The 24,037-nt window shown below is 47.8% G+C and overlaps 1 protein-coding gene across 1 annotated transcript in view; it reads right to left on the bottom strand.

Annotated features, from left to right (window-relative positions):
- Nucleotides 1–515: 515 nt before the first annotated feature.
- The window catches only part of ETV6 (ETS variant transcription factor 6), a 223,609-nt gene continuing 200,087 nt past the window's right edge, over nt 516–24,037 (bottom strand). Inside the window, exons 6-8 of the mRNA XM_079775590.1 lie at nt 11,306–11,448; nt 9,354–9,454; nt 516–5,208 (exon numbers count right to left, since the gene is read on the bottom strand). Coding sequence (XP_079631716.1) covers nt 5,103–5,208; nt 9,354–9,454; nt 11,306–11,448 — 350 coding nt within the window. The 3' untranslated portion in view covers nt 516–5,102. The remainder of the gene's footprint in view (nt 5,209–9,353; nt 9,455–11,305; nt 11,449–24,037) is intronic.

Here is a 24,037-nt window from a genome sequence, read left to right as displayed (position 1 = left end):
GAGTAGCTTCCGATGCATTCTTAGCACCACAGGAAACACCTAGACCCTTGTTATTTGATGCTGTGCTCTGACAATACAGCAGATAGGACAAATTCCAGCCATCAGTCCAAGGTCAAGGGGGTCAGAGTACCTGGGACAACTTACATACAGAAATAACCTAACAACATTCTCTGAGACCATTGATGTCAAACTTCTGCTTCCCACACCTACATCCGAGTTGCTAACAAAGCGTAATTTGCTTCATTTTCTTTTTTTAAAAATTTATCTTTATTGTTGAAAGTATTACAGATGTCCCTCTATTTCCCCCATTGACCCTTCTACCCAGCATCCCTCCCCTTCCCCAGGTCTTTACCACACTTGCTTAATTTTTCATTCTTCTCTTAGTTTCTACCCACCACCCATGGCAAGCGTAGTTCTGCTTGTTTGCTGTTGCAATCCTAAGTGTTTATTAGTTGGCAGGTGGCTCCATGGGTCAGAGTTGCTGAGACGATCTGCGCATGGGGCCGGCTCTGAGCTGAATGATGACTATGGTCCAGTGTATACGTAGGAGCTCGACTCCCATGTATGCCCTCATCAGCTGTAGGCTCACACCCATGACTTCAGTAGGATTAGGAAGGCATTATATTGTGAAGAGACCCGAGGCTCTTTTACTGTTGGAATTGCCTGGGGTCATCAGTGAACCGGTAAGTCTTTGGCACAGCACAGGACCCGAGCATCTCGGATCGAGGTTCCTTCTGGCAAATATCTGCACCTGTGGCAGCTGCTCAGCTCTAAACGGTCTGCTATGACCTTTCCGGGCTGCCTGTCTGCAGACCGCCTGCAGACGGCTCTGTGACAGAGGCTTTCTGCCAGCGAAAAACCATGCACTTTATCCCATAATTGAGCGGAGACAGGATTTACCTCATCGGAGCACCTTGCCTCGCTGACTCCATTTCATCTTATTAAAACAGACACTTGGGACCTTTTTTTTTTTTTAAATAAAAAATTTATTGAGATGATGCAATTATAGGCTTTTCTTTAAAAATTATTTGCAACTCACTGGCCCTGAGAAAAGGCATTTTTTTCTTTTTTTTTCTTTTTGTTACATTCATTTGATTCAGTCCCTTATAAACCCCACACCTCATAAACAAGAGATTAGAAATTAAACAAACCAAAAAAAAAAAAAAAAAAAAAAGAGAGAGAGAGAAAAAGAAATTCTAGATTCGTTTGGGTTTTCAGGTGGTTGCAGTCACAAAGAGGAACCTTCAAGAATGTTCACTTGGCGTGTGTGAAAGATCCAGGGAGTTTGGAGCTGTTAGTGTTGATGCAGATGGGGCCAAGAGTATCAGGTTAGTCTTGGGGGTTTTAGACAGGCGGGGACCATTGTGTCCCCTCCCTCCCCTGCACTGGCTTCCTCGTGTCACTCCCTTCATTCCAGGCTTCTGCCCAGAGAGGAGCAGGCTGAGCGGGTGAAAACTAACTAGCACCGAATGGAATGCCTGGGCGAAGAAAACCGCCCTTTGTTCTTTGTGCTTTCCCAGACCTGTTATCTTCAGCTTCCTGGGTGGGAATGGGTCAAATGGGGGTATGATCGGGCTGGGTCCCAAACCTAACTCCGTCCCTGGCATGCTGTCTGCTCCTAGGGCAGGTCCTAGTACCTCTCTAACACGCAGGTTTCCCTTCTGCAAAAGGGAGTTAATATTTCAAAAATGTTTTCAGAGTTGGAGCCTAGGCAGGGAAAGGTGGAAATGGTGCTGACTTAGTCATTCAGGTAAGTCTTGCCATAGCCTGTAAGTGTCAGCTAACTGTACATCCTCAGTGTCAGGAGGCAACGGATCAGAGGTTCCAAAGATACTGTTGAAAGAAGCACATCCTACGTTTGTTATTCCTCTTTTCCTGTGAGACCTCCCTTCCCCCAAGATCTGGACCATCGGTGATGCTGCCTTAGGCCAGACCAAGTTGCCTTGGTACAAAAAGATCGCAGAGATCATGTTACTTCCACACAGCCAGTCCATCCCATCGCCACTGCTACCTTCTGATGGAGAGGAGGCAACCTGGCTAACTCAAAGTGCAGGGAGGAGATGCGCGAGAATTTCAAGATACAAGTGAGCGTGCCTATTCCGGACACAGCTAGAGAAAGCTCCCCTCCCCCTAGGCCAGTGGTCGGCAAACTCATTAGTCAAAAGAGCCAAATATCAACAGTACAACGACTGAAATTTCTTTTGAGAGCCAAATTTTTTAAACTTAAACTTCTTCTAACGCCACTTCTTCAAAATAGACTCGCCCAGGCTGTGGTATTTTGTGGAAGAGCCACACTCAAGGGGCCAAAGAGCCGCATGTGGCTCGTGAGCCGCAGTTTGCCGACCACGGCCCTAGGCGATCTTCCTCTGTATTTTCCTTTCCCCAGTTCTGATCTTGCAAGCCAAGAATCCCCACGATGGCTGCAGGGAAAGGCCAACTGTTTAGGTCACAGATGTGCTTTTAACTTGGTCCCAGGTGAAATTTTCACCTCCCTTGGTATGTAGTGTTGAAGTGAGACATGTCATGCTGGATGGATTCTGCAGGTAGAAAGCAGGTCCTCGGAGGGCGGGATCGTGCCCGATTCACTGTTGAGTCCCTCACGGGTCTGACAGGTGCTTCATGAAGGCTGGCTAAGTTCATCTGAAACCTGTGAGGTCTGCAGTGTGTGAGCACTGTACCCCTGGTGTCAGCACCGCCCAGGTGTTCTCTCAAAGAACCCATGGGAAGGTCTTTGATGTCAAGGGAAATCAATAGGAAATCATTATTGGTCATAAATACCTGGATGGGAAATCAAGACTATACTGGAATTAGCACCTTCTATGTTTTCTTTAAGTGGCTGAAGGTGTCATCCTGTCTTTACATTTTCATAGAGAATATTGCTCTAAATACAGAGAAATCCTTGGGGCCAGAGGAAATTTTCCTCCATAATTCAACCATAAGATTCTTGGACTGGAAAGTAGCCCGAGTTGCACTACCTGGGTCAGGTGGACGGAATGACGTGTCCTCATGATTTCATAACCACATCAAGGGCCCCAGTGAAAATCCAGCCTGTCTCTCCAGCCCTAAACGCAGTGGCTTTCACAGCACGCCGGGTATTTGGCTTCACCCCCCCTCGCAGATACATCAGTCATCTCAGAGGCTGGTGTGCGGCTGCACACTCCTGAGAGACATCTGTGGCCTGCTGGGACCCAGCTGCACTGCACCATCCATGCCGATTCAGTCCAGACCCTCCCGGGAGGGAGCCGCTAGCCTCCCACAGATGGTCTCTGACCTCATCACAAGCCCGATATTCTGGAAGTTAGAGAGGGGGAGGGGGAGAGTGTGTGACGTGGGTGCTGGCTGGCCACCTCCGTGTGTCTACATATGGTCTGATATGAGGCAGGAACAGAGCAAGAACGAAGAGCCCCGATCAGCTCAAGTCCACGGTCCTGAAACCACAGTCAATCTATTGTGCCCCTCGCCCCCGCTGGTGTCGTGTCAGTAGGCTGGGGAAGGACTGTGTCTAATGGCTGGAGAAGAGGCGGGGGTCTGGCAGTCTCACCTGGGACCCGCTGCTGACCATCCCCTACGGACCCTGGGGGAGCTGAGGGAAACGAGAAGGGGGTGCTTTGTAAGGCAGGTCCAATCTTTCGAATTAAAACACACTGTACTCCTCATATTGGATTCTGAACCTGTATTGGAAGAGTGAACTTAGACGGCTAGAAAAGGAAAGCAAATCTAAACAGCTCTCTAAAAATGTTATCATCGAAAGTACTAAGGGGTGGCGCTATCCTCACTTTCCAAGATACAATCGATCTTATTTTGAGGGGAAAAAGAGCCACGGATGGGCCCATTCTGCAGCACAGCTGTGTAAGAAGGACAGAAGGAAACAGCCATGTATCTGAGGGATCTGCTGTCTGCCCAGGCTGGGCAAACACTGGTAGCAACTGAGACTGCACACTCTAGGATGCTCCCCTCTCCAATGCCCTGTGCCCTATGGGGACCGGGAAACTTAAAAAAAAAAAAGCCTAGAAATTGTTAAAAAAAATAAAAAAAAGTTAGGTGAGGGCATGGAACTCTGTAGCCTGCTTGGGGATAAGGGGTCCCACCTCAGAGCTCTCACTCCGTTTCTGGACCCTCAGGCCTGTGTGGTCTTTGCGGGCTTTCCACCGTGATCCCAGGTGCTGGGGCTTCCAAATAACCCGCGGCCGTCCACCTGGAGCCGAGGCTGTAGAACCCTGAGCTGCGTGGCTCTCACGCTGTGTCTGCGGGATGGACACTCGTTTCCCTGGAGCACAGCCGCCTCTCAGGTGTTTGGGGCTCCCTCGGACGGTGGCCAAGTGCAGGGATTGAGGGTCTGATTTAGCGGTGTCGGCCCCAAAGCACCCAGGCCACCAATTCTATTTAGGTGCCAATTGCTACCCAGATTCTCCAAGAGGCTGAACTCCAAGGGGGAGGAAGGGGGTGGGGTGGGGAGAAGGCAGGGAAGGAGAGAGAGCAGGAGAGAGAAAAAGAGACCTCTCCTTTTTCACTTTATCTTTTTTAAAAGCATCCTTTTTCCCCTGCACCCCTCCCCCCCCCACACCCCCCAAGATCCAACAGCAACAGGAACAGACCTGATCCATGTGGCGGGGGAAAGAAGAGCTGGACCCTTTTGCAAGTTTTCTCTTTCCTGACGAGCTGGGTTTGCCACACTTTGTGAGAATTGCAAACTATATATATATATAATAGATATAATATTTCCATAGGAAAACAAGCTCATGTCTTCCCCTAGATGACTGATGAAAGTCAAACTGCATGGTCATAAAAAAATAGAAAACAAAAATACCGTGAAACTGACAACAGGTGGAAGGGCGAGGGTGAGGAATTACAGATGGACAGATTCCGAACGAGGGGGGAACGTGAACGCGGGTCCCGGGCTAGCGCCGCCGGCCAGAATTCCAGCCCTGCCTTTGCTGGGTGATTTGTCTAAGGTGCTCTGGGTCCCTCCTGGTGTGCAAGAGCAGTGTCACTCCCGTCACGGGGCCTCGTCCCCTCCTACTCTCCGCAGCCCCTGCTCCGCCTCCGGCAGTCCGGGGGCAGCGGCGCCCTGGGCCGCGGCCGCTGAGACGGGGTTGGTGCCTTCAGCATTCATCTTCCTGGTATATCTGTTCATCCAGCTCCTGGGACTCGAGGTGCTCCAGACGGTCTGTCCGGCCACTCATGATTTCATCTGGGGTTTTCATAAACCTTTGGGAGAGGACATGGAGGAGTTTAGAGATTACATTTTGCTCAAGTTGTCTTCACCCTGAACTTGACACGAAAGAGAAAGGCCCCATCACCTCATATAGCTGGAGAGCTACTGAAGCCAGCTATTAACGGTAACTTAGTGTCCGTTAGAAAAAGGCACCCCTTAGCCTGACTGCCTGAAAAATGGTGAAATAACTATAAAGAGAGGCCAGGATGAGGGCAGGCGGACAGCGCCCACTGGAGCTGTGCAGTGCCTCCCACATGACCTTGTGAGGGAACCCTGGTACAGCTCACCCATCTGTGTTCCTTATTTTTAGAGAGTTACATTTTACAAGGGCCCACGAGAGCTGTAGATCCCCTTCCATCCCGAACTGTGAGTCCAGGGAACGGTATTTGAAACTTGATTTTAACTCAAAGGATACAATTAAATGCTGAATGGAAAATTCTGATAATAGGGCCAGTTAGTAGTGGTGCTTTAGAAAATCAGAAAGGCAAAAAAGAAAATCGTTTTCAATGTTAACACAAACACATCCAAAACGTTAGCAACACATCCTCTTTAGTCTATATTCCTTAGCAGCCAGGCACAGACTGCAAACCTCATCCTGTTCACTGGGTTCCCTCGGAAAGAACTTCGGTGACGTTTCGGCCACGATATCATGGTTCTGGGAGGCAACCTAGATGCAAACGCTCTGCCCTACTGTGGGAGTGCCCTTTCCTCAGCCCCACTGTGTGCTGGCACGCCTTTCCCCTCCCGTCTACTCTGCCCTGCACCAGATGAACTGTCTTCACACACACATTTTCTCTCACCCCTCCATGTCCAAAGCCTATGATGGCCACTTATCAAGTCAAGGACCCAGTCTCCGGCCTGCCCACTGGGGCCCTTTGTCATCACACCCAGGAAACTCGATTTCCACTGTAAATCCTCCATCCTTGCCTGGCCAGTCTTCTTCCTTATATAGTCACTAGAGGCCCAATGCATGAAGATTCGTGCAAGAATAGGCCTTCCTCCCCCTGGCTGCCAGCACCACCTTCGCTCCGGCCCGAAGCCACCTTTCCGCCTTCACTCCGACCAGAGCCGCCTTCAGCCTCTTGCCTTGTTGCGTCAATTTGCATATTTCCTCCTTATTGGCTGTGGGCGCCGCCATCTTTGTCACGGAGTTATGGTCAATTTGCATATTCCTTCTTTATTAGATAGGATGGCTCATGCCAGCTTCCCAACCTCCAGCTCGGCCTCTATTCGGAACCCTCTCTACCCCTTTCACTGTCTGAGCCCTACTCATTCTTTGAGCTCCGCCTCATCATCCAAGAGCTGCTAATGGAACCCATCTATGCCGAAGCCTTCCTCCCTCCTCTCCCATACTTCTTGTACCGAGTACCCATAATGTGATATGGCACCTGATTATACCCTGGATTTCATACCAAGAAGCCTTCGTTTTGTGGCAAGTGTGGCTTGCAGCACTCATTTTCTCAAAAATGACTAATCTGCCTGCTAATAGCATGATTCTTCTTCCCTTTTCACCTTGTTGAAAATCACTATTGGAAACCTAGGAACCTTCCAGCTACCACTGCTTTTCTTTTCTGCCATATTACGGAGGCAGCACGATCTGTAGCGTCTGGTCTGCAGTCTGTCTTCTACCTTTCCGCCCCTCGCTAACGCTTCCCCCTCAACACCTGAAGTCACTAACGATGCCCACCAGGCCATGCCCACCGATATGCTATGTGTGGCCCTTCAAACCACCCTTTTCTTCTTTTGACTGGTTTTCCATATTAACCTTCTGATATTCCAAGCTAGGCTTGTCACGAAATACTTATTGAAAGCCGCCATGAGGTGTACAACAGAATTATACCAAATGTGATCCTCTACCTCCGAGGAGCCTATGACCTCGTTGTGGGGAGAAGGACTTTGCTATTAAAAGTACAGATCATGCTCTCTAGCCGGTCTGGCTCAATGGATAGAGCACTGGCCCACGGACTGAAGGGTCCTGGGTTTGATTTCGGTCCAGGGCACGTACCTTGGTTGCAGGTTCCCTGGCCCTGGTTGTGGGGGGGGGGGGCAGGGCGCGGTGTGCAGGAGGCAACCAACCGATGTGTCTCTCTCACATGGATGTTTCTCTCTGTCTCTCCCTCTCCCTTCCACTTTCTCCAAAAATCAATGGGAAAATATCCTTGGATGAGGGTTAACAACAACAATGCAGATCACGAAGTGGTTTAGGGCCAAGAAATGACAGAATAAGATATCTGAGTGTCTGAGCAGTTGAAGAAGGCCTCGTAAAGGCAGCCAACTGGAGGTGGGCCTCGAGGGTGTATATGTTAAAAAGCAAAACTCAAAGGGGTATATGTTTCTGACAGGAAATTGCATCTGTGTTGCCGGGCGGCTGGCAGCGTATATAATGAGTTTGGGAGGCAGGAGAGGGGACCAGAGGTGGACAGAGAATGTCGAATTACTCTGGGAGTGAATCTGAAGTCTAGCTATCAGTCTCCATTGCTCCGGAAGCAATAATAAGGCTGTTGCCTTTCTCGAATCTTCCACATCTCAAGAAAGTGCCTGTCATTGGATAGACTCCAACCTGGAACCTGCTCGTAAGAAACCTTGGGACATGCGGTGCCTGCAGCACAGAAAGGGGCCAGGGGACCATTCAGCACCGCCACCGGCTCAGGCACAGGAGAGTCCCGGGTAACGGCGGTGTCAAGGCCGGCTGCTTCACACAATGGTGATGCCAGTGACGAGAAGCAAGGGGGGAGGGGGAGATTGCTAGCATGTGAAGGTCTGTCTTGAATGTTGCAGGTCCAAGATATGTTAAATTTAAATGGACATGTCCTATAAGAAGTCTTTGGAAACTCAGATTTGAAACTTCAGGGAGATTTTAAAGCTGGGTACAAAGATTTAAGAGTCTAACCATTGAGGTGATGATTCAAGCTATGTAACGGGATCAATTCATTCAGGAAAAAAGCACGTCGAGTGGGAGGAATATAGCCACGGACCAAGTGTGGAAAGAATGGAGGGAAGCGTCAGCACAGCCAGCGAAAGGGGGGCTCTTTTTTACTCCATTTCCTTCGGGGTCGGTCCCCTGAGCGGCCTTTTCCACTTGTTTTTAAGATCTCAACTGTTTTTACTGCCCCTTCCCAACACTAAAGCCCAGGTTCTCTGCTCTTTCCAGTGAGCTCACCTGCACACAGACAGGTCATTTTCCACCTGCATATAAACAACTCCACACCCACGGCTTGAGTCCCACCTCCAAGTCTTTTCTGTCCCACCTGCCAACATGCATGGCTGCAGGCTGCTTGCTGATCCCACTCTCTCCCGACTTTTCCTGGGTCTCACATGGCAATCACCACCCATGACCACCAGCGTTCTCCTTCTCCTGACTGGTCCCTTAGGTCCCTTCTTCCTCTTCTAACTCCTCTTTTCTTACAAGGTACTCGGAATCGCAATCTATGTGGTAGTTCCCACGGTGGAACTCAGTGTGAGGAATTCTGGGAAGAGGACTGTCTACAGCAAAAGCATTTAGACTTCTGTTACAGTGCATTATAACAAATATATTGTATCACTCACACACACACACACACACCCTGAAAAAATTTTCATAAATGAGCAGTCCCTCTGAATTTCATGGGACACATTCTGATATTTTCAACTCTATCCTACACTAATCAATTCTGTTTTATTTCATAAAAAAAACCAAAAAGTTACGACAGACTCATTACATCTATTTCACGACCCACTCACAGGTCCCGACTGCAGTTTGACAAACACGGATTCAGGAACCAGTGTACAGGGTTGGGGTCTGGAAGTCCAGGTTCAGTCCCTGGCGTTGCCACTGACAGTGCCACTCTGGCTGCTCCCTTACCTGCACCGGATGCTAATGGCAGGTGGTACTATTGGATCATGGCATTGTTTTACAGGGGAGCCAGACTGTGTTCACTTAGTCTTGGTTTAACTATAGGACAGACATAAATTAAAAAAAAAACAAAAACCCGATTTTTTCTTAAATTCTAACAAACCAGCACCTGGTTTCCCATTCATAGCCCCGGTGGCTTTGAGTGTCGGATAGGCAGGTAGAGATCTTAACAGGCTCCCTCCTCCCTCTGATTTAAAGAAAGCAATATCCTCCCCAAAGAAGGAAAGGAGAAAAAGGAAGTGCTACCTGAACAAAAGCCTTTGTCCGGGCTCCTTCCTGATAATGTTTAGTTTGTAGTAGTGGCGCAGGGCTCTGGACATTTTCTCATAGGTCATGTTTGTTCTGTTCTGTTTGTTCAAAGGAGGAAGAGAGAAAAAAAAAGCACAAAGACACAATGAAATGAACCTCAGAAAAGGCGCTGGGGGAGCTGTTAAAATAAAAGTTCTTCAGCGGCTCCCGTGGCCCTGGAGATGGGGAAGCTACCTGCTCATCGCGGCCACCCAGGCCCACTGGTTCCCACCCCTCCGCTTTTACCTCCGCAGCCGCCCAGACTTCTCCCAGTGAATCACCCTTTGTCAGAAGTCCCGGAGGGGGAGGGGGCGCTGGCTAATGCGGCACAGCCCTAGGCAGCCTCCCTTACTTCCTTTCCCAAGCCTGCGCTCTGCTGTGCCCCAGGAATTTCCTGCAGGTTCCCACTATCTGTGGGCCATCCTTCACCTTCTGACCCACAGAGAAGTGCTTTTTTCTTTTTTGTTGCAGTGACCTTTCTCAAACTGTGTTTCTGGTTTGTCACTTTAAGGAAGAGAGATTTTGTTGCTTAAAATTCCTGTTGTGGAAGCAAGAATACAGAGGTTCACAGCGCTGGGACTAGGGCACCATGTGGGAGGGGCAGAGGGATTTTTCCCAGCGACTCGCGCAGGGAAGTGTCTGGCAGTGGGCGCTGCCGTGTGCGGGTCGTGGCCAGCACAGGTCCTCCAAGGCTGCAGCCAGGGCAGAGCTCGCTGGGCTGGGCCCCCTTGTCCCCTCTCACTTGGCTGAGCTGGCACTCTGCCACGATGCCACCCACTTGTCTGTGGTCAGACCTGGATCTTGGTTACCTGATTTTTTTAAAAGCAGGAATACGGATTTACTTATTTAGGTTTTTGTTGGGGTTTTTTTTTTTTGGGGGGGGGGTTGGAGGAGGTGCTCTTTGCTCTATTTACTTTATTTTGTTGTGGTAAGAATGCTTATCATGAGATCTACCCTTTTAACAAATTTTTAGTGCATAATGCATTGGTGTTAACGTGTTGTACAGCAGATGCCTGGAACTTACTCATTTTACTTAAAGGAAACTTCATGCCCATTGTGACTCCTCATTTCCCCCTCCCCCAACCCCTGGCCACACCATTCCATTCTTTGATCCAATGAATTGCTTATTTTAGGCACTTCATAGAAGTGGAATCAGGCAGTATTTGTCTTTCTCTGACTTGCTTATTACACTTAGCATAATGTCCTCAAGGTCTGTCCGTGTGGCCGCATATGGAAGAACTTCCCTCTTTTTTAAGGCTGAATGATATTCTCTTGCATGCACAGACCACAGTTCCTTCATCCACTCATTCATGGATGTACATTTGGGTTGTCTTACCTGCTTGTTACGTCTACGCACTTGAACAGTTTTCCTAACTCTAGAAGGCTTTATCTTTTAGATTCCACCCCCTCTTCCTAGTGTGGGAACTTGTGGGCCAGTCCTACTTCTTGCCCTGTCTGCTTTGAAAGGGGGATGTCTTAGAGTCAGAATGTCAGTATTTTCCGTGGGAAAGGGGCTTTCGGGAACATGGGAGTTTCTGACTGAGCGGAACAGAAGCCACGCTTCAGAAGGCTCCCTCGTGCGTCAGAGCCCCACGCGCTTCCCCGTTACCAGTTCCTAATGACACAGGTGACAGGGCCAGGTCAAGGGGGCGGGGGAGGGTTTCTCAGCCCTCGGCCCGGAGGCCAGGATATGCTGAGCTCACTGGCACCTGGCCCGCGCCACACCGGAAAGGGGCATCTTTAATGATCTCCTTCCCTTTGCGACTGTCTAATTGTTTGCCCAGTAAGGAAGGAACGAAGCAATTACGGGCAGCCTTAGGAAGCAGAAGACAGACAATTATCCCCCAACCCCGGGAGAAAGGCTTTGTTTTGGCGCCAGTTTGCAGAACAGATATCTGGTGCCCTTTTACCTTATGGTTTCCCCACAGTCGAGCCAGTCCGTTGGGATCCACTATCCGGAATATTTTGGATTCTTTGTCCTCCCATCGGATGAAGTTTTCGTACCGGCTGTCAGAAAGCAACTGATAGACGTAATCCCAAAGCAGTCTACAGTCTGCCGAGGAAAAGGGCAAGAAAACGCTGTTGAAAATGTTTCTTGTCGAGACCAAGAACGAGAATCAGAAAATAGTCGAGGAACTACTTTGGCCTACTTTGGATGGACGGCCTAACCTTCCGTCTGACAGGGAGACCTGTGCCCCGAGGGGCAGGGGAGGGTGTTGGGGAGGGTGACCTCTGTCCTGTGCAGGCCTGAGACCATCCACTCCAACTGCCTCCTTCCAAGAGGGGGACACAGTGACCGGGAGAGAGGAAGCGACTTGTCCACCGCCATGACCCATGACCTGAATTTGAGCAGAGCCCACAGGAGAGAGAGAACCAGCTCGAACTGCAAATGCCCTGGCCCTGGAAGTGCGCTGAAAGGCGGGCAGGCTGGGTGGCAGGCAGGAGGCGAGTCCCGATGTTCCCGAGAGAGCGGGTGGCATCAGTGGTGGTGCTAAGATGACTTGGGTGTTGGAGGGTGATACTGAACGGATAGAGATGAGAAGATTGGGGTCGGCGAAAAAGTGGCAGAAAAAGAAGCGTGCTGTGGGGAAGGAAAAACACCATGGGACTCAGTGACTGTGGCCGTGGGAACTGTGACCAGCATGCTTCTTCTTTTTTTTTTTTTTTAAGAATACAGATATTCTCACTATAGCACACTTTGGAGGTCTTTAAAACTGCTTTATTATAAGGGGAGCAGGGTAGAAAGAAACCCAGTACAAAAAATCCCTTTCTCTACTTTACAGCGGGTGCTCCATCACTGGGTTGGGCAACCAAGATTTATTAAGTGAATTCATGCAGGCCGGGCCCTGAGCGAGGCTTCTAGCTGGGGGTTGGCAAATTCAAAGAGAAGACGCATACAGCACGCCTTTCCTTTGTTCTAGTGCTCTCTGGGTTTGTGCCATCATGGGATGTGGTTTGCCCTCTAACAGAGCCTTGACAGGTGGGTGGGGGCCGACGGGTACTGTCTAGGTCTACTTCAGGTTGGACTGGCCTCCAGATGAGAATAAGAGACCCAACTTCCAGGGGCTCACTGTGGACCGGGAGCTGTGCTAGGCACTCGCCAGCATGACGGTAATAAATGATGAGCCGCAGGATGCCGCGTATGTACTCGGCACTCTTCACACGTTATTTCTAACCCTCACCCCAAGGTCCTGGGACTTGAAACCCGAGGCCCCTGCACTACCATGTGCTGACTCTCTCCTGCTGGGCGTGGCCTGGGAGACCTGGAGGGAGTGTCTGGGTTAGACCTGGAGTAGCTTAGAGCCAGCACATCACCTCCCAGAGAAATCAACACACTCTTCTCTGGAGTGTACCTACAAGAGGAGTTGAGTCAGGTCCCCTTGGGTGAGTTTCTTGAATCTCCCCAAGGTTCGGTTGCCTCATTTATGAAACGGGACTAACAGCCCTTACTTTACAGCAGTCATTTTCCACCTTTTTCATGTAGGGGCACAACATACACCATTACTAAAGTTCCGCGGCACACCAAAAAATGCATTTTTTGAAGATCTGACAAAAAAATAGGTATAATTTTGATTCATTCGCACTGAAGGGCTATTGTTGTATTGGCTGTTATCATTTTTTTAATTTGACAATCTAAGGGAAAAGAGGTCAGTGCCCTGACTAAGTAGTCAGGTAGGTATGTATTACCTGCTTTAAACACTCTCGTGACACACCGGTTGAAATCGCTGCTTCACGGGATTACCGGATGAGTGGTAATGTGAGTGAAGAGGAAGTAATGAAAGGAACCACGGTATTTTCTGATGCTGTTTGCAGGCGCTGTGCTGTGTACTCTGTGAGCAGGGCTGCATCTGGTCCCTGCGACACCGGATGAGGTATTTTATGGACAAGGAAGCTGGGGTGCAGCTCCGGAGGGACAGAATTCTAGGTTCCAGGTGACTTGGAGGCCTGTGCCATGCCACACTGCCCAATGTGGCTTCTATCCTCAGAGAAGCTGGTGAACAGGTGTATGTTTGTAAAAATTTAGGACTTCCCAGAGCAAGGTTTAACTCTGTTTAGTGCACCTTTGATGAAATCCAGCGTTTTCTCTGAACAGAAGGAACTGGCATAAAATATGGCATTTTCTGGGAGGCTTAATTTTTCTAGGAATTACCACGAAACGTAAAATGATCATAAATCTTGCCCTGGTGGGTGTGGCTCAGTTGGCTGGAGTGTCTGTCGTACCATACACCAATGGAGGCAACTGATGGATGTTTCTCTTGTATCTCTCTTACATCGATGTGTTTCTCTCTCTCCCTCTCTACAATAAAAAAAAAAAGTAACTGGGCTGAAACCGGTTTGGCTCAGTGGATAGAGCGTAGGCCTGTGGACTGAAGGGTCCCGGGTTCGATTCCGGTTAAGGGCATGTACATTGGTTGCGGGCACATCCCCGGTAGGGGGTGTGCAAGAGGCAGCTGGTCGATGTTTCTCTCTCATAGATGTTTCTAGCTCTCTATCCCTCTCCCTTCCTCTCTGTAAAAAATCAATAAAATAAAATAAAAAAATAAAAAAAGTAACTGGCATTAAAAAAAAATAACCATAAATCTTTAGTGTCTCTTACTATATTTTTTTTCTCCAATTACCTGCATGTAAAAGTTAATGTGACGTGTTTCGCTGTGTTTTGGAAAAGGACAAATGGTGTTCTTAAACCAATGACACCAGGTTTCTGGAGCCTGAACCCCATTCTAACGAAGCTGGCCAGCCTCTTCGAACTCCACGCCTCCCTACAGCTGCGCTCTTCCTGCCAGAGGGTGGGCTGAGGTGGGGGACAGGGCAGGGGGACGGACCCTAGTGTCGTAAGTACCTAGAGAAGCCAGTGTCACGCCATTGCAGACGGAGAATAATCAAGCTGTAGTAACACGACTATTCTGGTTTCTAGGCAAAGCAGCAGTATGGGCAAAGTGTCATCCCTCCCCGCTGCCCCTCCCCTGCCACCTCCCCGTCCAATTTTACTGCAAATAGGAAACAGAACTGAGCTGGGTTTAATGGTCCAGTTGTCCTGCCATCTAATGGCAGATGCATTTTAGTTTCCCACCAACTCTTCCAACTGGAAAACATCTGACAAAACCAAATATTATCACATAACATGCAGGTAAATAGGAGGAAGAAGGTGGTGGTGTGGGGGGTGTTGTGTATAACTTTGCTGTTTCCTACAGGGTTACAATCATTTTTACTGCAAGGAGGCTTGATGACACTTTTGGATTTGTCTGATTTTGGCATGTGATTCTGTAGAGCAGTGGTTTTCAACCTTCCTAATGCCGCGACCCTTTAATACAGTTCCTCATGTTGTGGTGACCCCCAACCATAAAATTATTTTCATTGCTACTTCATAACTGTAATTTTGCTACTGTTATGAATCGTAATGTAAATATCTGTGTTTTCCGATGGTCTTAGGCGGCCCTGCTAGCGGTTCTCAACCTGTGGGTCGCGACACACAGATATTTACATTATGATTCATAACAGTAGCAAAATTACAGTTATGAAGTAGCAATGAAAATAATTTAATGGTTGGGGGTCACCACAACATGAGGAACTGTATAAAAGGGTCATGGCATTAGAAAGGTTGAGAACCACTGCTCTAGAGTGTTCAGATGATAATCTATAAGAAATTCATATGAAAATCTATAATAATAAAAGCATAATATGCAAATCAACCGAACGGCCAAATAGCGGAACGACCCTCCGGATGAACTTCCAGACAACCTTCTGGACAAAGCCGGGGCTGCAAGGACGAAGGCAGCCGGGGCTTTGAAGGCCTCCTCTTGCACGAATTTCGTGCATCAGGCCTCTAGTGTACTAATAAAAAACTCTCTGGTTGTCTTATGTAATTGGATATGGAGAACGTTTGCCCTTCTGAGGGTGAGCAGTTCATCAGCAGCCCTCCCTGCCGCAGGCTTCCTGGAGCTACGACTTCAAGTGGCTGGTTCTCCTCTCAGCCCCATCTGCACAGAGATGTTCACGTGTATGGTTTCTGTTGCTTCTCTTTTACTGTCTTGGCACCCCCTTTTTCTCATAAACCAGTAAATGTGAACCAGACCACTGCTTCAAGCACGGGCTTACCCAGGACTGGGCACCATGCTGGTTTTTCATCTAACTGCGACCTTTATGCAAACCATTTGCTAAGAAGAGATCTGGAGGGTTATCTATTCTTTGGTTGGTAAAAATGAAGGGTGGGCTTACCAGAGCACAGATGTCACCTGTAAGATTCAAAACCACGTGTACCTTGCAAGCTTTTCCCTTTCATAAATGTGAAAATAACCCCAAACAAGCTACCATTTAATCATTTTAAATGGCACTTAATCCAGCAAAGCCAACTTCAGCTGAGTAATAAAAATACGTTGACATTCAAGACATATTGAATTACTCAGTCACTAATGGAGGAAGCAACAGGAATTTTGTAGCATAAAGCAGTTGTTTCAAGCTCGGAGTACAAGTGGCTTTTATAACACTATTGATTGTTTTGTTTCTTTAGTTAAAAATTATGCCAGATGATAAAAATAACTGCCTGCCCACGCAAGTTTTTTTCTTTTTTCTATTTTTTTTTTTTTTTTTTTACAATTGAAGTTCAAGCCATATGAGTTTTTAAGATTTCAATGACATAAAAGGCAGATCCTTCTTACTTCCCTGGGTCCTTTGGAGATTCTTACCATCCCACCCCCCCTGCAATTTTTCATGTGTCCATGTCCGCACAGACACAATGTTCTTTTTCTCTTTCTAAACTGAGGAATCACAGATATGCCACAGTATGGTATTAGTTTCAGGGGTACAACACTACACAATGACTGGACATTTTTATCTGTGGGGAGATGATCACCACAGTAAGTCTAGTTACCAGCTGTCACCAGACAATGTTACACAGTTTTGTTGTGGTGATGAGAACTTTTAAGATTTACTCTCTTGAGAACTAATATGCATGACAGTATTCCTGACTATAGTCACCACGCTGTACATGACATCCCCATGCCTTACTTGTTTTATAAGTTTGTACCTTTTCACCTCCTTCATTCATTTTGCCTGTCTCCAACCCCCTCCCTCTGGTAAACGTCATTGTATTCTTTGAGATACAGTGTTCTTTGATCATCAAGGAAATAAAACTCATCAAACTCTATAAACAAAAGTCCATCCCGTTAGAAAGCACTTGGACATGCATATAAAAAACAGTTGGATCACAAGGTAGTCATTAATTTTAAGGGCATTTCTCCTAAACAAAAGGGCCTTCTCCATCAAGGCATGTGGAAATGTTAAACAACTGTCCACTATGTGGACTGTCTCTTCCACCGGAGGAAGTTTATGAAAGGGTTTAGCGCAAGCAAAATGCCATCACGGAGAACCATTTTCTAATTGCAGAAGGAGAGTGCTCGCGCTTTCCTGCTGCGCAAAGTACCCCGGGTGTCTGCAGCTAAAAGACAACGTAAAAAAATCCCTTTCTGTGGTTGGGAAGAAATATTTTCACTCCCACGTCTGTCTCTTACCAGAAACTCACTGTGTGAGTTCATTGAGCAGAGACTGTAAAAAGGATGGGCAGTTCTCACACAGCCAACATGGTTTCCAATGGAAAAAAACAACCATGCTAGACAAAGCTGATGTTTATAAAACCTGAGTGGGACATCAGGTTGGACAGAGGGGATTGTTTAACGATGGTGGTTAATTAAAATTTCGAGAAAGCTTCTAAGAGAGCAATTTGATGTCGTTTTCATTGCCTCAGTGGAATTTCAAATGAAGGTCTGGAAAATGGAGTTCTGTGGGTATAAGCTCCAACAAGAAGAGGCCAAGTGTCCCTGTTTAATTTCTTTAAATTTATTATGAAAAAACAATACATTCATTTCAGATTCAGCAACAAAACGGGTAAGTAACACGCAAAAAAATTGCTGCCTGGGCCAGTGTGTTCAGTGGTTAGAGCATCAGCCTGCACATGGGAGGGTCGCAGGTTTGATTTCTGGTCAAGGGAATGTACCTGGGTTGCAAGTTCAATCCCTGGACCTGGTTGGGGTGCATGCAGGAGGCAACCGATCGATGTGTTTCTCTCACATCGATGTTTCCCTCTCGCCCCTTCCCGCCTCCCTTCCACTCTAAAATCAATGGAAAAAAATGCCCTCAGGTGAGGACCAACAAAACAAAACAAAACAAAACAAAACAAAACAAAACAAAACAAAACAAAACAAAACAAGACAAAAACTGCTACTCTGCATTATAAAAGTAACCGGAGTTTCTAAACTCTTGTTCCCTATGGAGTATTTGGCAATGTTCTGAGACCACTGTGGTTATCTCACTGGGGTGGAGAATGCTAGTGGGTACAGGTCAGGGTGCCACTAAATATCTTATAATGCACAGCACAAGCCCCAGATCAAAGGATTATTTGGCCCAAATATCAAGAGTGGCAAACCCTGCTTACAGACACACAGAGCTTACCACAGGCAGGGGGCGACCTGCAGCCCAGGGTCCCCTGCCTCCTCTATCCTAGCTAAGCCATTACCTAGACGCAGAAAGTTGATCAATCCAGTGCAGGCAACCCTGTGCGGATGCGCAGAGGTGCGCTTACAATGGGTAATTGCTTGCGCTCTGCTGTGGCTTAGGAAAACAGAAACCATATGTGAGCAGGGGCGAGCTGGGGGAGGAAGGAGCTGAGGCACCGAAGACAGAGCCAAGGTTCCTGGCTTCATGGGGCCGAGGGACCGCAGCTACAGACCAGGCGGGACCTTCACACCGCGGGCTGCCCAAGGCTGGAAATGCTGGTGCCTGCAGCTCAGGCCTCACAGCTGAGCTGGAGCCACAGCTGGACGCGAGCACCGCCCAGCCCTGCTTTGCTCAGGGGTGGGACAGCCGGGGATTCCCACCCAGGGACTGCGGGGAGGTAGGGACGCCGTCTAACAGAAAGGCGTACCCTCAACCAAACTGGAATTTCCAGTCTCCCCCAGCCCTCTCACGCAGCCACTGTGCCGTGACTGTGACTGTCTATCCTTTTAAGAAGTCGTTCTGAAGCCTCCTTCTCTCTCAGGTGCTCTGATTTCTCAGTGCTTCCCAGTGAAAATTAAGTGCTGACTCAGCCAGAGTGTGAGGGGCCAGCGCTGCCCCCCCTAGTCCTGCTGGGGTGAAGGGCACCCTCCCCCCCTACCCCCAGGGGTCTCATCCATCTCCTCCAAACAGGGACAGCGGCAGAGCCCCAGAGGAGGCGAGAGGAGTGCAGGAGGTAGTCTCCAAGGAAATGAGGAAACCAGGCGCCTCGAAGGAGGACAGCATCACGCAAAACAAACGCCCCAGGCAGGTCAGTGCCCCGTGCCAGCTCTGGTGGGCAGCGGTGAGCACTTAGTGATGAACCTACTTGTGCTAGACACTTACCTGTTGTCTCCTTAGAACTCTAAAGTGCCAGGAGAGGGCATTCACATTCTTACTATGGAAAAGGCAGCTAGGCCTCAGGGACATTAAGCACCTTTGCTTGGGAGGCCAGGACTAGGGTTCCATCCCCCTGACTCCAGAATCCACGCTGTCCCACAGGCCCACACTGCGCCCAGGCTGGCTGCGGATCAGGACCTGGGCCAGGATCCCCCGGGGTTGGGGCTGCAGGGGTCTGCTGAGGGCGCTCTGGCTGCGAGAGTGTGGGGGAACGTTGTGGTTTCAGCTGCTAAAGTTCTGAGCCCCTCTGGCTCATGGAGATGTACCTCAGGCCACCCTTTCTTTCCTCTAAACACATCTACACATGCGAGGGTGCGAGCAAAGGTATACACACACCTGCACACCCACACCTTAATGCAAAGGCCTGCCATCACTTCCATCCTAATCCCTTGACACTTTGCTTTTATGACGCCCCTTTTTCCCCCTTCGAGGCTGCTCCCGAGGCTCATCCTATCTAATAAAAGGGTAATATGCAAATTGACCATCACTCCAACACACAAGATGGCCACCCCCATGTGGTCAAAGATGGCTGCCCCCATGTGGACACAAGATGGCCGCCACAAGATGGCCCTCAGGGGATGGCAGTTGTGGGAAATTAGGCATGCAGAGGAGGGCAGTTGGGGGTGACCAGGCCTGCAGGGGAGGGCAATTGTGTGTGATCAGGCCTGCAGGGGAGGGCAATTGTGTGTGATCAGGCCTGTAAGGGAGGTCAATTAGGGGTGACCAGGCCAGCAGAGGAGGGCAGTTGAGGGTGACCAGGCTGGCAGGGGAGGGTAGTTAGGGGCAATCGGACTGGCAGGGGAGCAGTTAGGCATCGATCAGGCTGGCATGGGAGTGGTTAGGGGGTGATCAGGCTGGCAGGCAGAAGCGCTTAGGGACAATCAGGCAGGCAGGCAGGTGAGCGGTTGGGAGCCAGCAGTCCTGGATTGTGAGAGGGCAGTCAGACATCCCTTCAGGGGTCCCAGATTGGAGACAGTGCAGACTGGGCTGAGGGACACCCCCAACCCCCTGTGCATGAATTTCGTGCACCGGGCCTCTAGTTGGTAATAGAAAAGTCCATGAGCCTCATGTGAAACAATTTCGCCAGCACTAAGCACTGCTGGGGAGGAAGCCAGAGGAAAGAGCGAAGAGGGACTTCCCCTTGAAGCCCCTGAGGATGAGCCTCAACGGCTTCCCCTGGGTCTCAGGCTCATTTTCCTTCATCCGATTTAAGATTTGAGGCGTCCAGGATTGACTTTCTATGCATATGAAACTCACCCAGTCAATACAACCAAATCAAGCAAGTTCAGCCCTAGCCTGGTGACAAATGCACAATATAGGAGACTCGACGCTTCCCAGACTGGAATTTTGTTTCTATTAAAAATGTAAGCTTGAGAGATAATCAACCTATTTCTTAAAGCCCCTCTGAGGATCTGAAAGGTTGCAATGATGTGTGTTACATGAGGGCTGGGGAGGGAGAGAACATGGCCTGGGGGACGGGGGGATTCTATGTCTTATCTGTTTGTTGTAGGATCAACCAACCAATGAAATCCTCACCAACCATGAAGAAGTTCATGTTTGCAAAGCCAAGGAGAGACTTAAACAAAAGCTGTGAGATAAGCACAAGACAAAACATAGTCTCCATTTGGATGGTCATGGACTCTGAACAACAGATCTATACAGACCTTCAAAGTCCTCACTTCCGTGTGGCAAATGAGGGCTATGGATGGATTCTAGAGCAGTCTGCCTGAGGATAATACACAAAAATCCTGCTTCCTTGGCAGATTTTTGGATTAAGGCCAAGGAAGAGACAAGCCAACAGGAAGTCTGATCACTCAGGTTTTCATGGAATTGAAGAACTTTAAGAGAAAGCCAAAATGACTTAAATTTTTTCTTTTAAGACTTAGCTGTTTGCACTTAAAAACAAAATGGTAGCTTAGTTTGTTGATGGCATAATGTAAAAGGGGTATTGCCTGGGCTGGGAAAGAGGCAATGTTTAGAGACGCTCTATCCATTACCTAGAAAACTTTGAACAACAAAGAAAACTTTGAACAACAAAGTTTTCTAGGTGGACACAGAGGTATGTGATGATTTTGGAATAAATGAACAAATGACTTAACTATACAATTCAAGTATGCAAAGAAATACTTTCTTTTTTTGTTTGTTTTGTTAATCCTCACTGAGGATATGTTTTCCATTGAGAGAAAGTGGGGGAGGGGGGAGGAAGAGGGAGAGAGGGAAGGAAAGGGAGAGAGCGGGGGGTGGGGGGGAAAAAACATTGATGTAGCAGAGACACATTGATTGGTTGCTCCCTGCATGCACACGCTGGGGCTGGGAGTGAACCCGAAACCCAGGTACTTGCCTTTGTCCAGGAATCGAACCTGTGACCCTTCAGTGTGCAGGCCAACACTCTAACCATCGATCCACACTGGCCAGGACGAAATAATTTCTTTTATTTCACTGTATTTGTGTTGACAATGTTACTGTAATCATTCCGGGCTGGTTTGCCAACAGCCTGCAGCCTAGAATTTGTCTCCTTTCTTACTTCATTGTTATTGCTGCTCGCACAGGTCTTAGGCACGCCTCATTCTCTAAAGCGCAAGTAATTGCTTTGAGGAGGGACAGTGTTTTCTTGTTCTGCATGCTGCCTTACGCCTATGATTCCAAGCACAACCACCAGACAAGTAAGCGAGGCTGGGGGCAGCAAATGCTGGCTGTGAAAGGCCAAGGATGAGTAGTTTAGGCTTTGCTGGCCACACCAGCTCTGCTGCAGCTACTCAGCTCTGCCTCATAGTGCACAGCACCCAACGCAGCCACCGATAGTACTAGGTGGCTGGGAGAGGCTGTGTGCCAATCACACTCAATTTACAGAAACAGGTGGCAGCTGATTTGGCCTTCGGGGCAGAGTTTCCAACCCCAGGTCTGGAGGCCCAGGTCAGAAGGAGACTCGTGTGTTGGAAAGGACGCTGGATGGAAGCTCGAGGCTGGACTCTTGATGTGTGTGAATCTCCGTTTCCTCATCTGTAAAGGACCCTTCTAGCTTTGAGATCATCGGGTTCTAAAAGTGACTGTCCATATACACTGAAAGCATGACTCATGGCATCACCAGAGCTGCACCTTGTCAACTGTGGAGCTCTCTGCCAGCCAACGCTTTGCTCACAAAACATGTCGGTGAGACACAGACCAGTAAAACGTCTATGGGCTGAGAGAAATGTCAGAAGGTTGGCAGATGCTGACTTCCTCTCCTGCCCCACCCAGCAATTCCTTCCTGAGGATAATACACAGAAAACAAGCACAGAAAGAAGCAGCTTGCTCATGGTTACACACTGTTAGCTATTCAATAAAAACCAGAACCCAGGACCTCGTCTCACTCTGGCCTGTGTGAACTCTCTTCCAGAAACACCAGCCATTCCAACTTGTTAAACTCAACAATAGTCCATCTTATCCTTTGGACAATAAACAACACCTTTAAAAATAAGCTGAATGTGATATTTAAATAGATCTAATTTGTGGTTTGTATTTAAATTGTCAACTACCTCCTGCATTTCCTTTATTGATTATTTTAGTTTTGCCACAAGATAAATACCTAGGTAAACTGTCATAATTTTGCATGGTGTATCTTAATTGTATGGTGTATCTCAATATTAAACAGTGAAAAAATAAAGGATTGATGAAGTAGGATAGATTTTTAATGGACCTGGATTCTTAGATTTACATTTTTAACTGAAGTAAATATATGTATGGGGCTTTATCTTGTTAGGAGTTTTTGTCATCTAGAATGACCGCTTTTTCTCTAATTTCCATTTGTCCACATTTGAAATATTCATCTAAGCACCACTAAAAGCTACCCCCTCCATGAAGCCTTCCCTGATATACCTGCTTAAGCCTCCTGTATTACTTAATAGGAGTCCTTTGCCGATACCAATTACAGTATTGCACTTACAGCTAACATGTCTACACCTCTTTAAACACCCATGAGTGCAGTAAAGTGCCTTAAATGCAGGTGTCCACATGCATAAATCCTAGGGTACCTGAGCAAATTATATCTGAGTGGGTAAGAATTCAACTTTACTACTTGATCAACATTCATAAGTTGTTTCTACCCATACCCTGCAGCTATGATATTCATCAGAGTGACATTCAACAGCACTTTCATGTCACCTTCATGTCTTTCTGCTCTGTGCTCATTCAAAAAGCTAAAGGGACTAAGTTTTCTCATCTAACAGCTGCTTTATAGGGATCGGAAAGATTATTATGGCTGTTTAGTAATGAAAGAACTTTGCACTGTACATAGAAATCACCCAATAAATTTGACCTTCAATAAACAGAATCAATTTTACAAGGGTCGGAGTAATCCAAAAAGACACCAGAAGTACTGGGGTGGAGAGGCAGGGACCTCTCAAATGACACAAAGGAGCCTAGAATTGTGATGAGAGATACAGAATCAAGACTAAGCATGAGATCATAGACTTTTGGAGGTGGAGTTACATTGTAGATTTTCCAATCCCCTCATTCACTGAGAAAAACAGTGCCATTTAGTTAAGTGAACTACTCCTGAATTTGCTGGTATTAGTTGATACATACATCGGGAGATGTTTAAATTGTTGAATATACCATTAGAGCATTCATAATAAATAACTTTAGGGACTCTATCATACTGCATGAGTTCTTACATTCCTCCAAAGGGTCTGGGCCCTAGATGATTTAACGGGAATATTGTGATTTCCTAGAGTCACCAAGAAAAGTATCGAATCCCCTTTTCTGTATGCTGTTAAGGGAGAGGGGGCATCCATAGGCACCCAGGTTCATCGCTTGGTTGGTACAATATTCCATGGAGCATTGTCCTGATGAGACTACATCCATTGGCCAACAATTCTGAAGTTTGGGAACAAGAATTTAAAAAGTAGCACCATTTTTAAGGGACTAATATTTTAAAATTTACAAACTACTAAACAAGGGAAAAATAACTCCGTAAGTCTGAAAACCTTAACTTTCTTTCGGTACAGACTTATCTTAGATTCCTAAGAAGGCTGTGGTGAGGACAGGCCAACACTCTAACCTCACAGAGGAGGCGGACAAAACCGATTTCAGAGGAAGGCAGCCCCCACCCAGCGGGCAGCACAACGGACAGCATCCTGCAGCCACCCAACCCCTATTTGACCTCTGCTTCTCTGGGGTTCAGCTTCCTCTGTAGTTTCCCCTTTCCAAATGACCCATATAAAACAAATACAGCGGTA

The sequence above is a fragment of the Cnephaeus nilssonii genome (assembly GCF_951640355.1).
Source record: "Cnephaeus nilssonii genome assembly, chromosome: 6".
Classification (NCBI taxonomy): domain Eukaryota; kingdom Metazoa; phylum Chordata; class Mammalia; order Chiroptera; family Vespertilionidae; genus Cnephaeus; species Cnephaeus nilssonii.
Note: the sequence above shows the minus strand (reverse complement) of the source record. Positions and strands in the feature narration are given on the sequence as shown.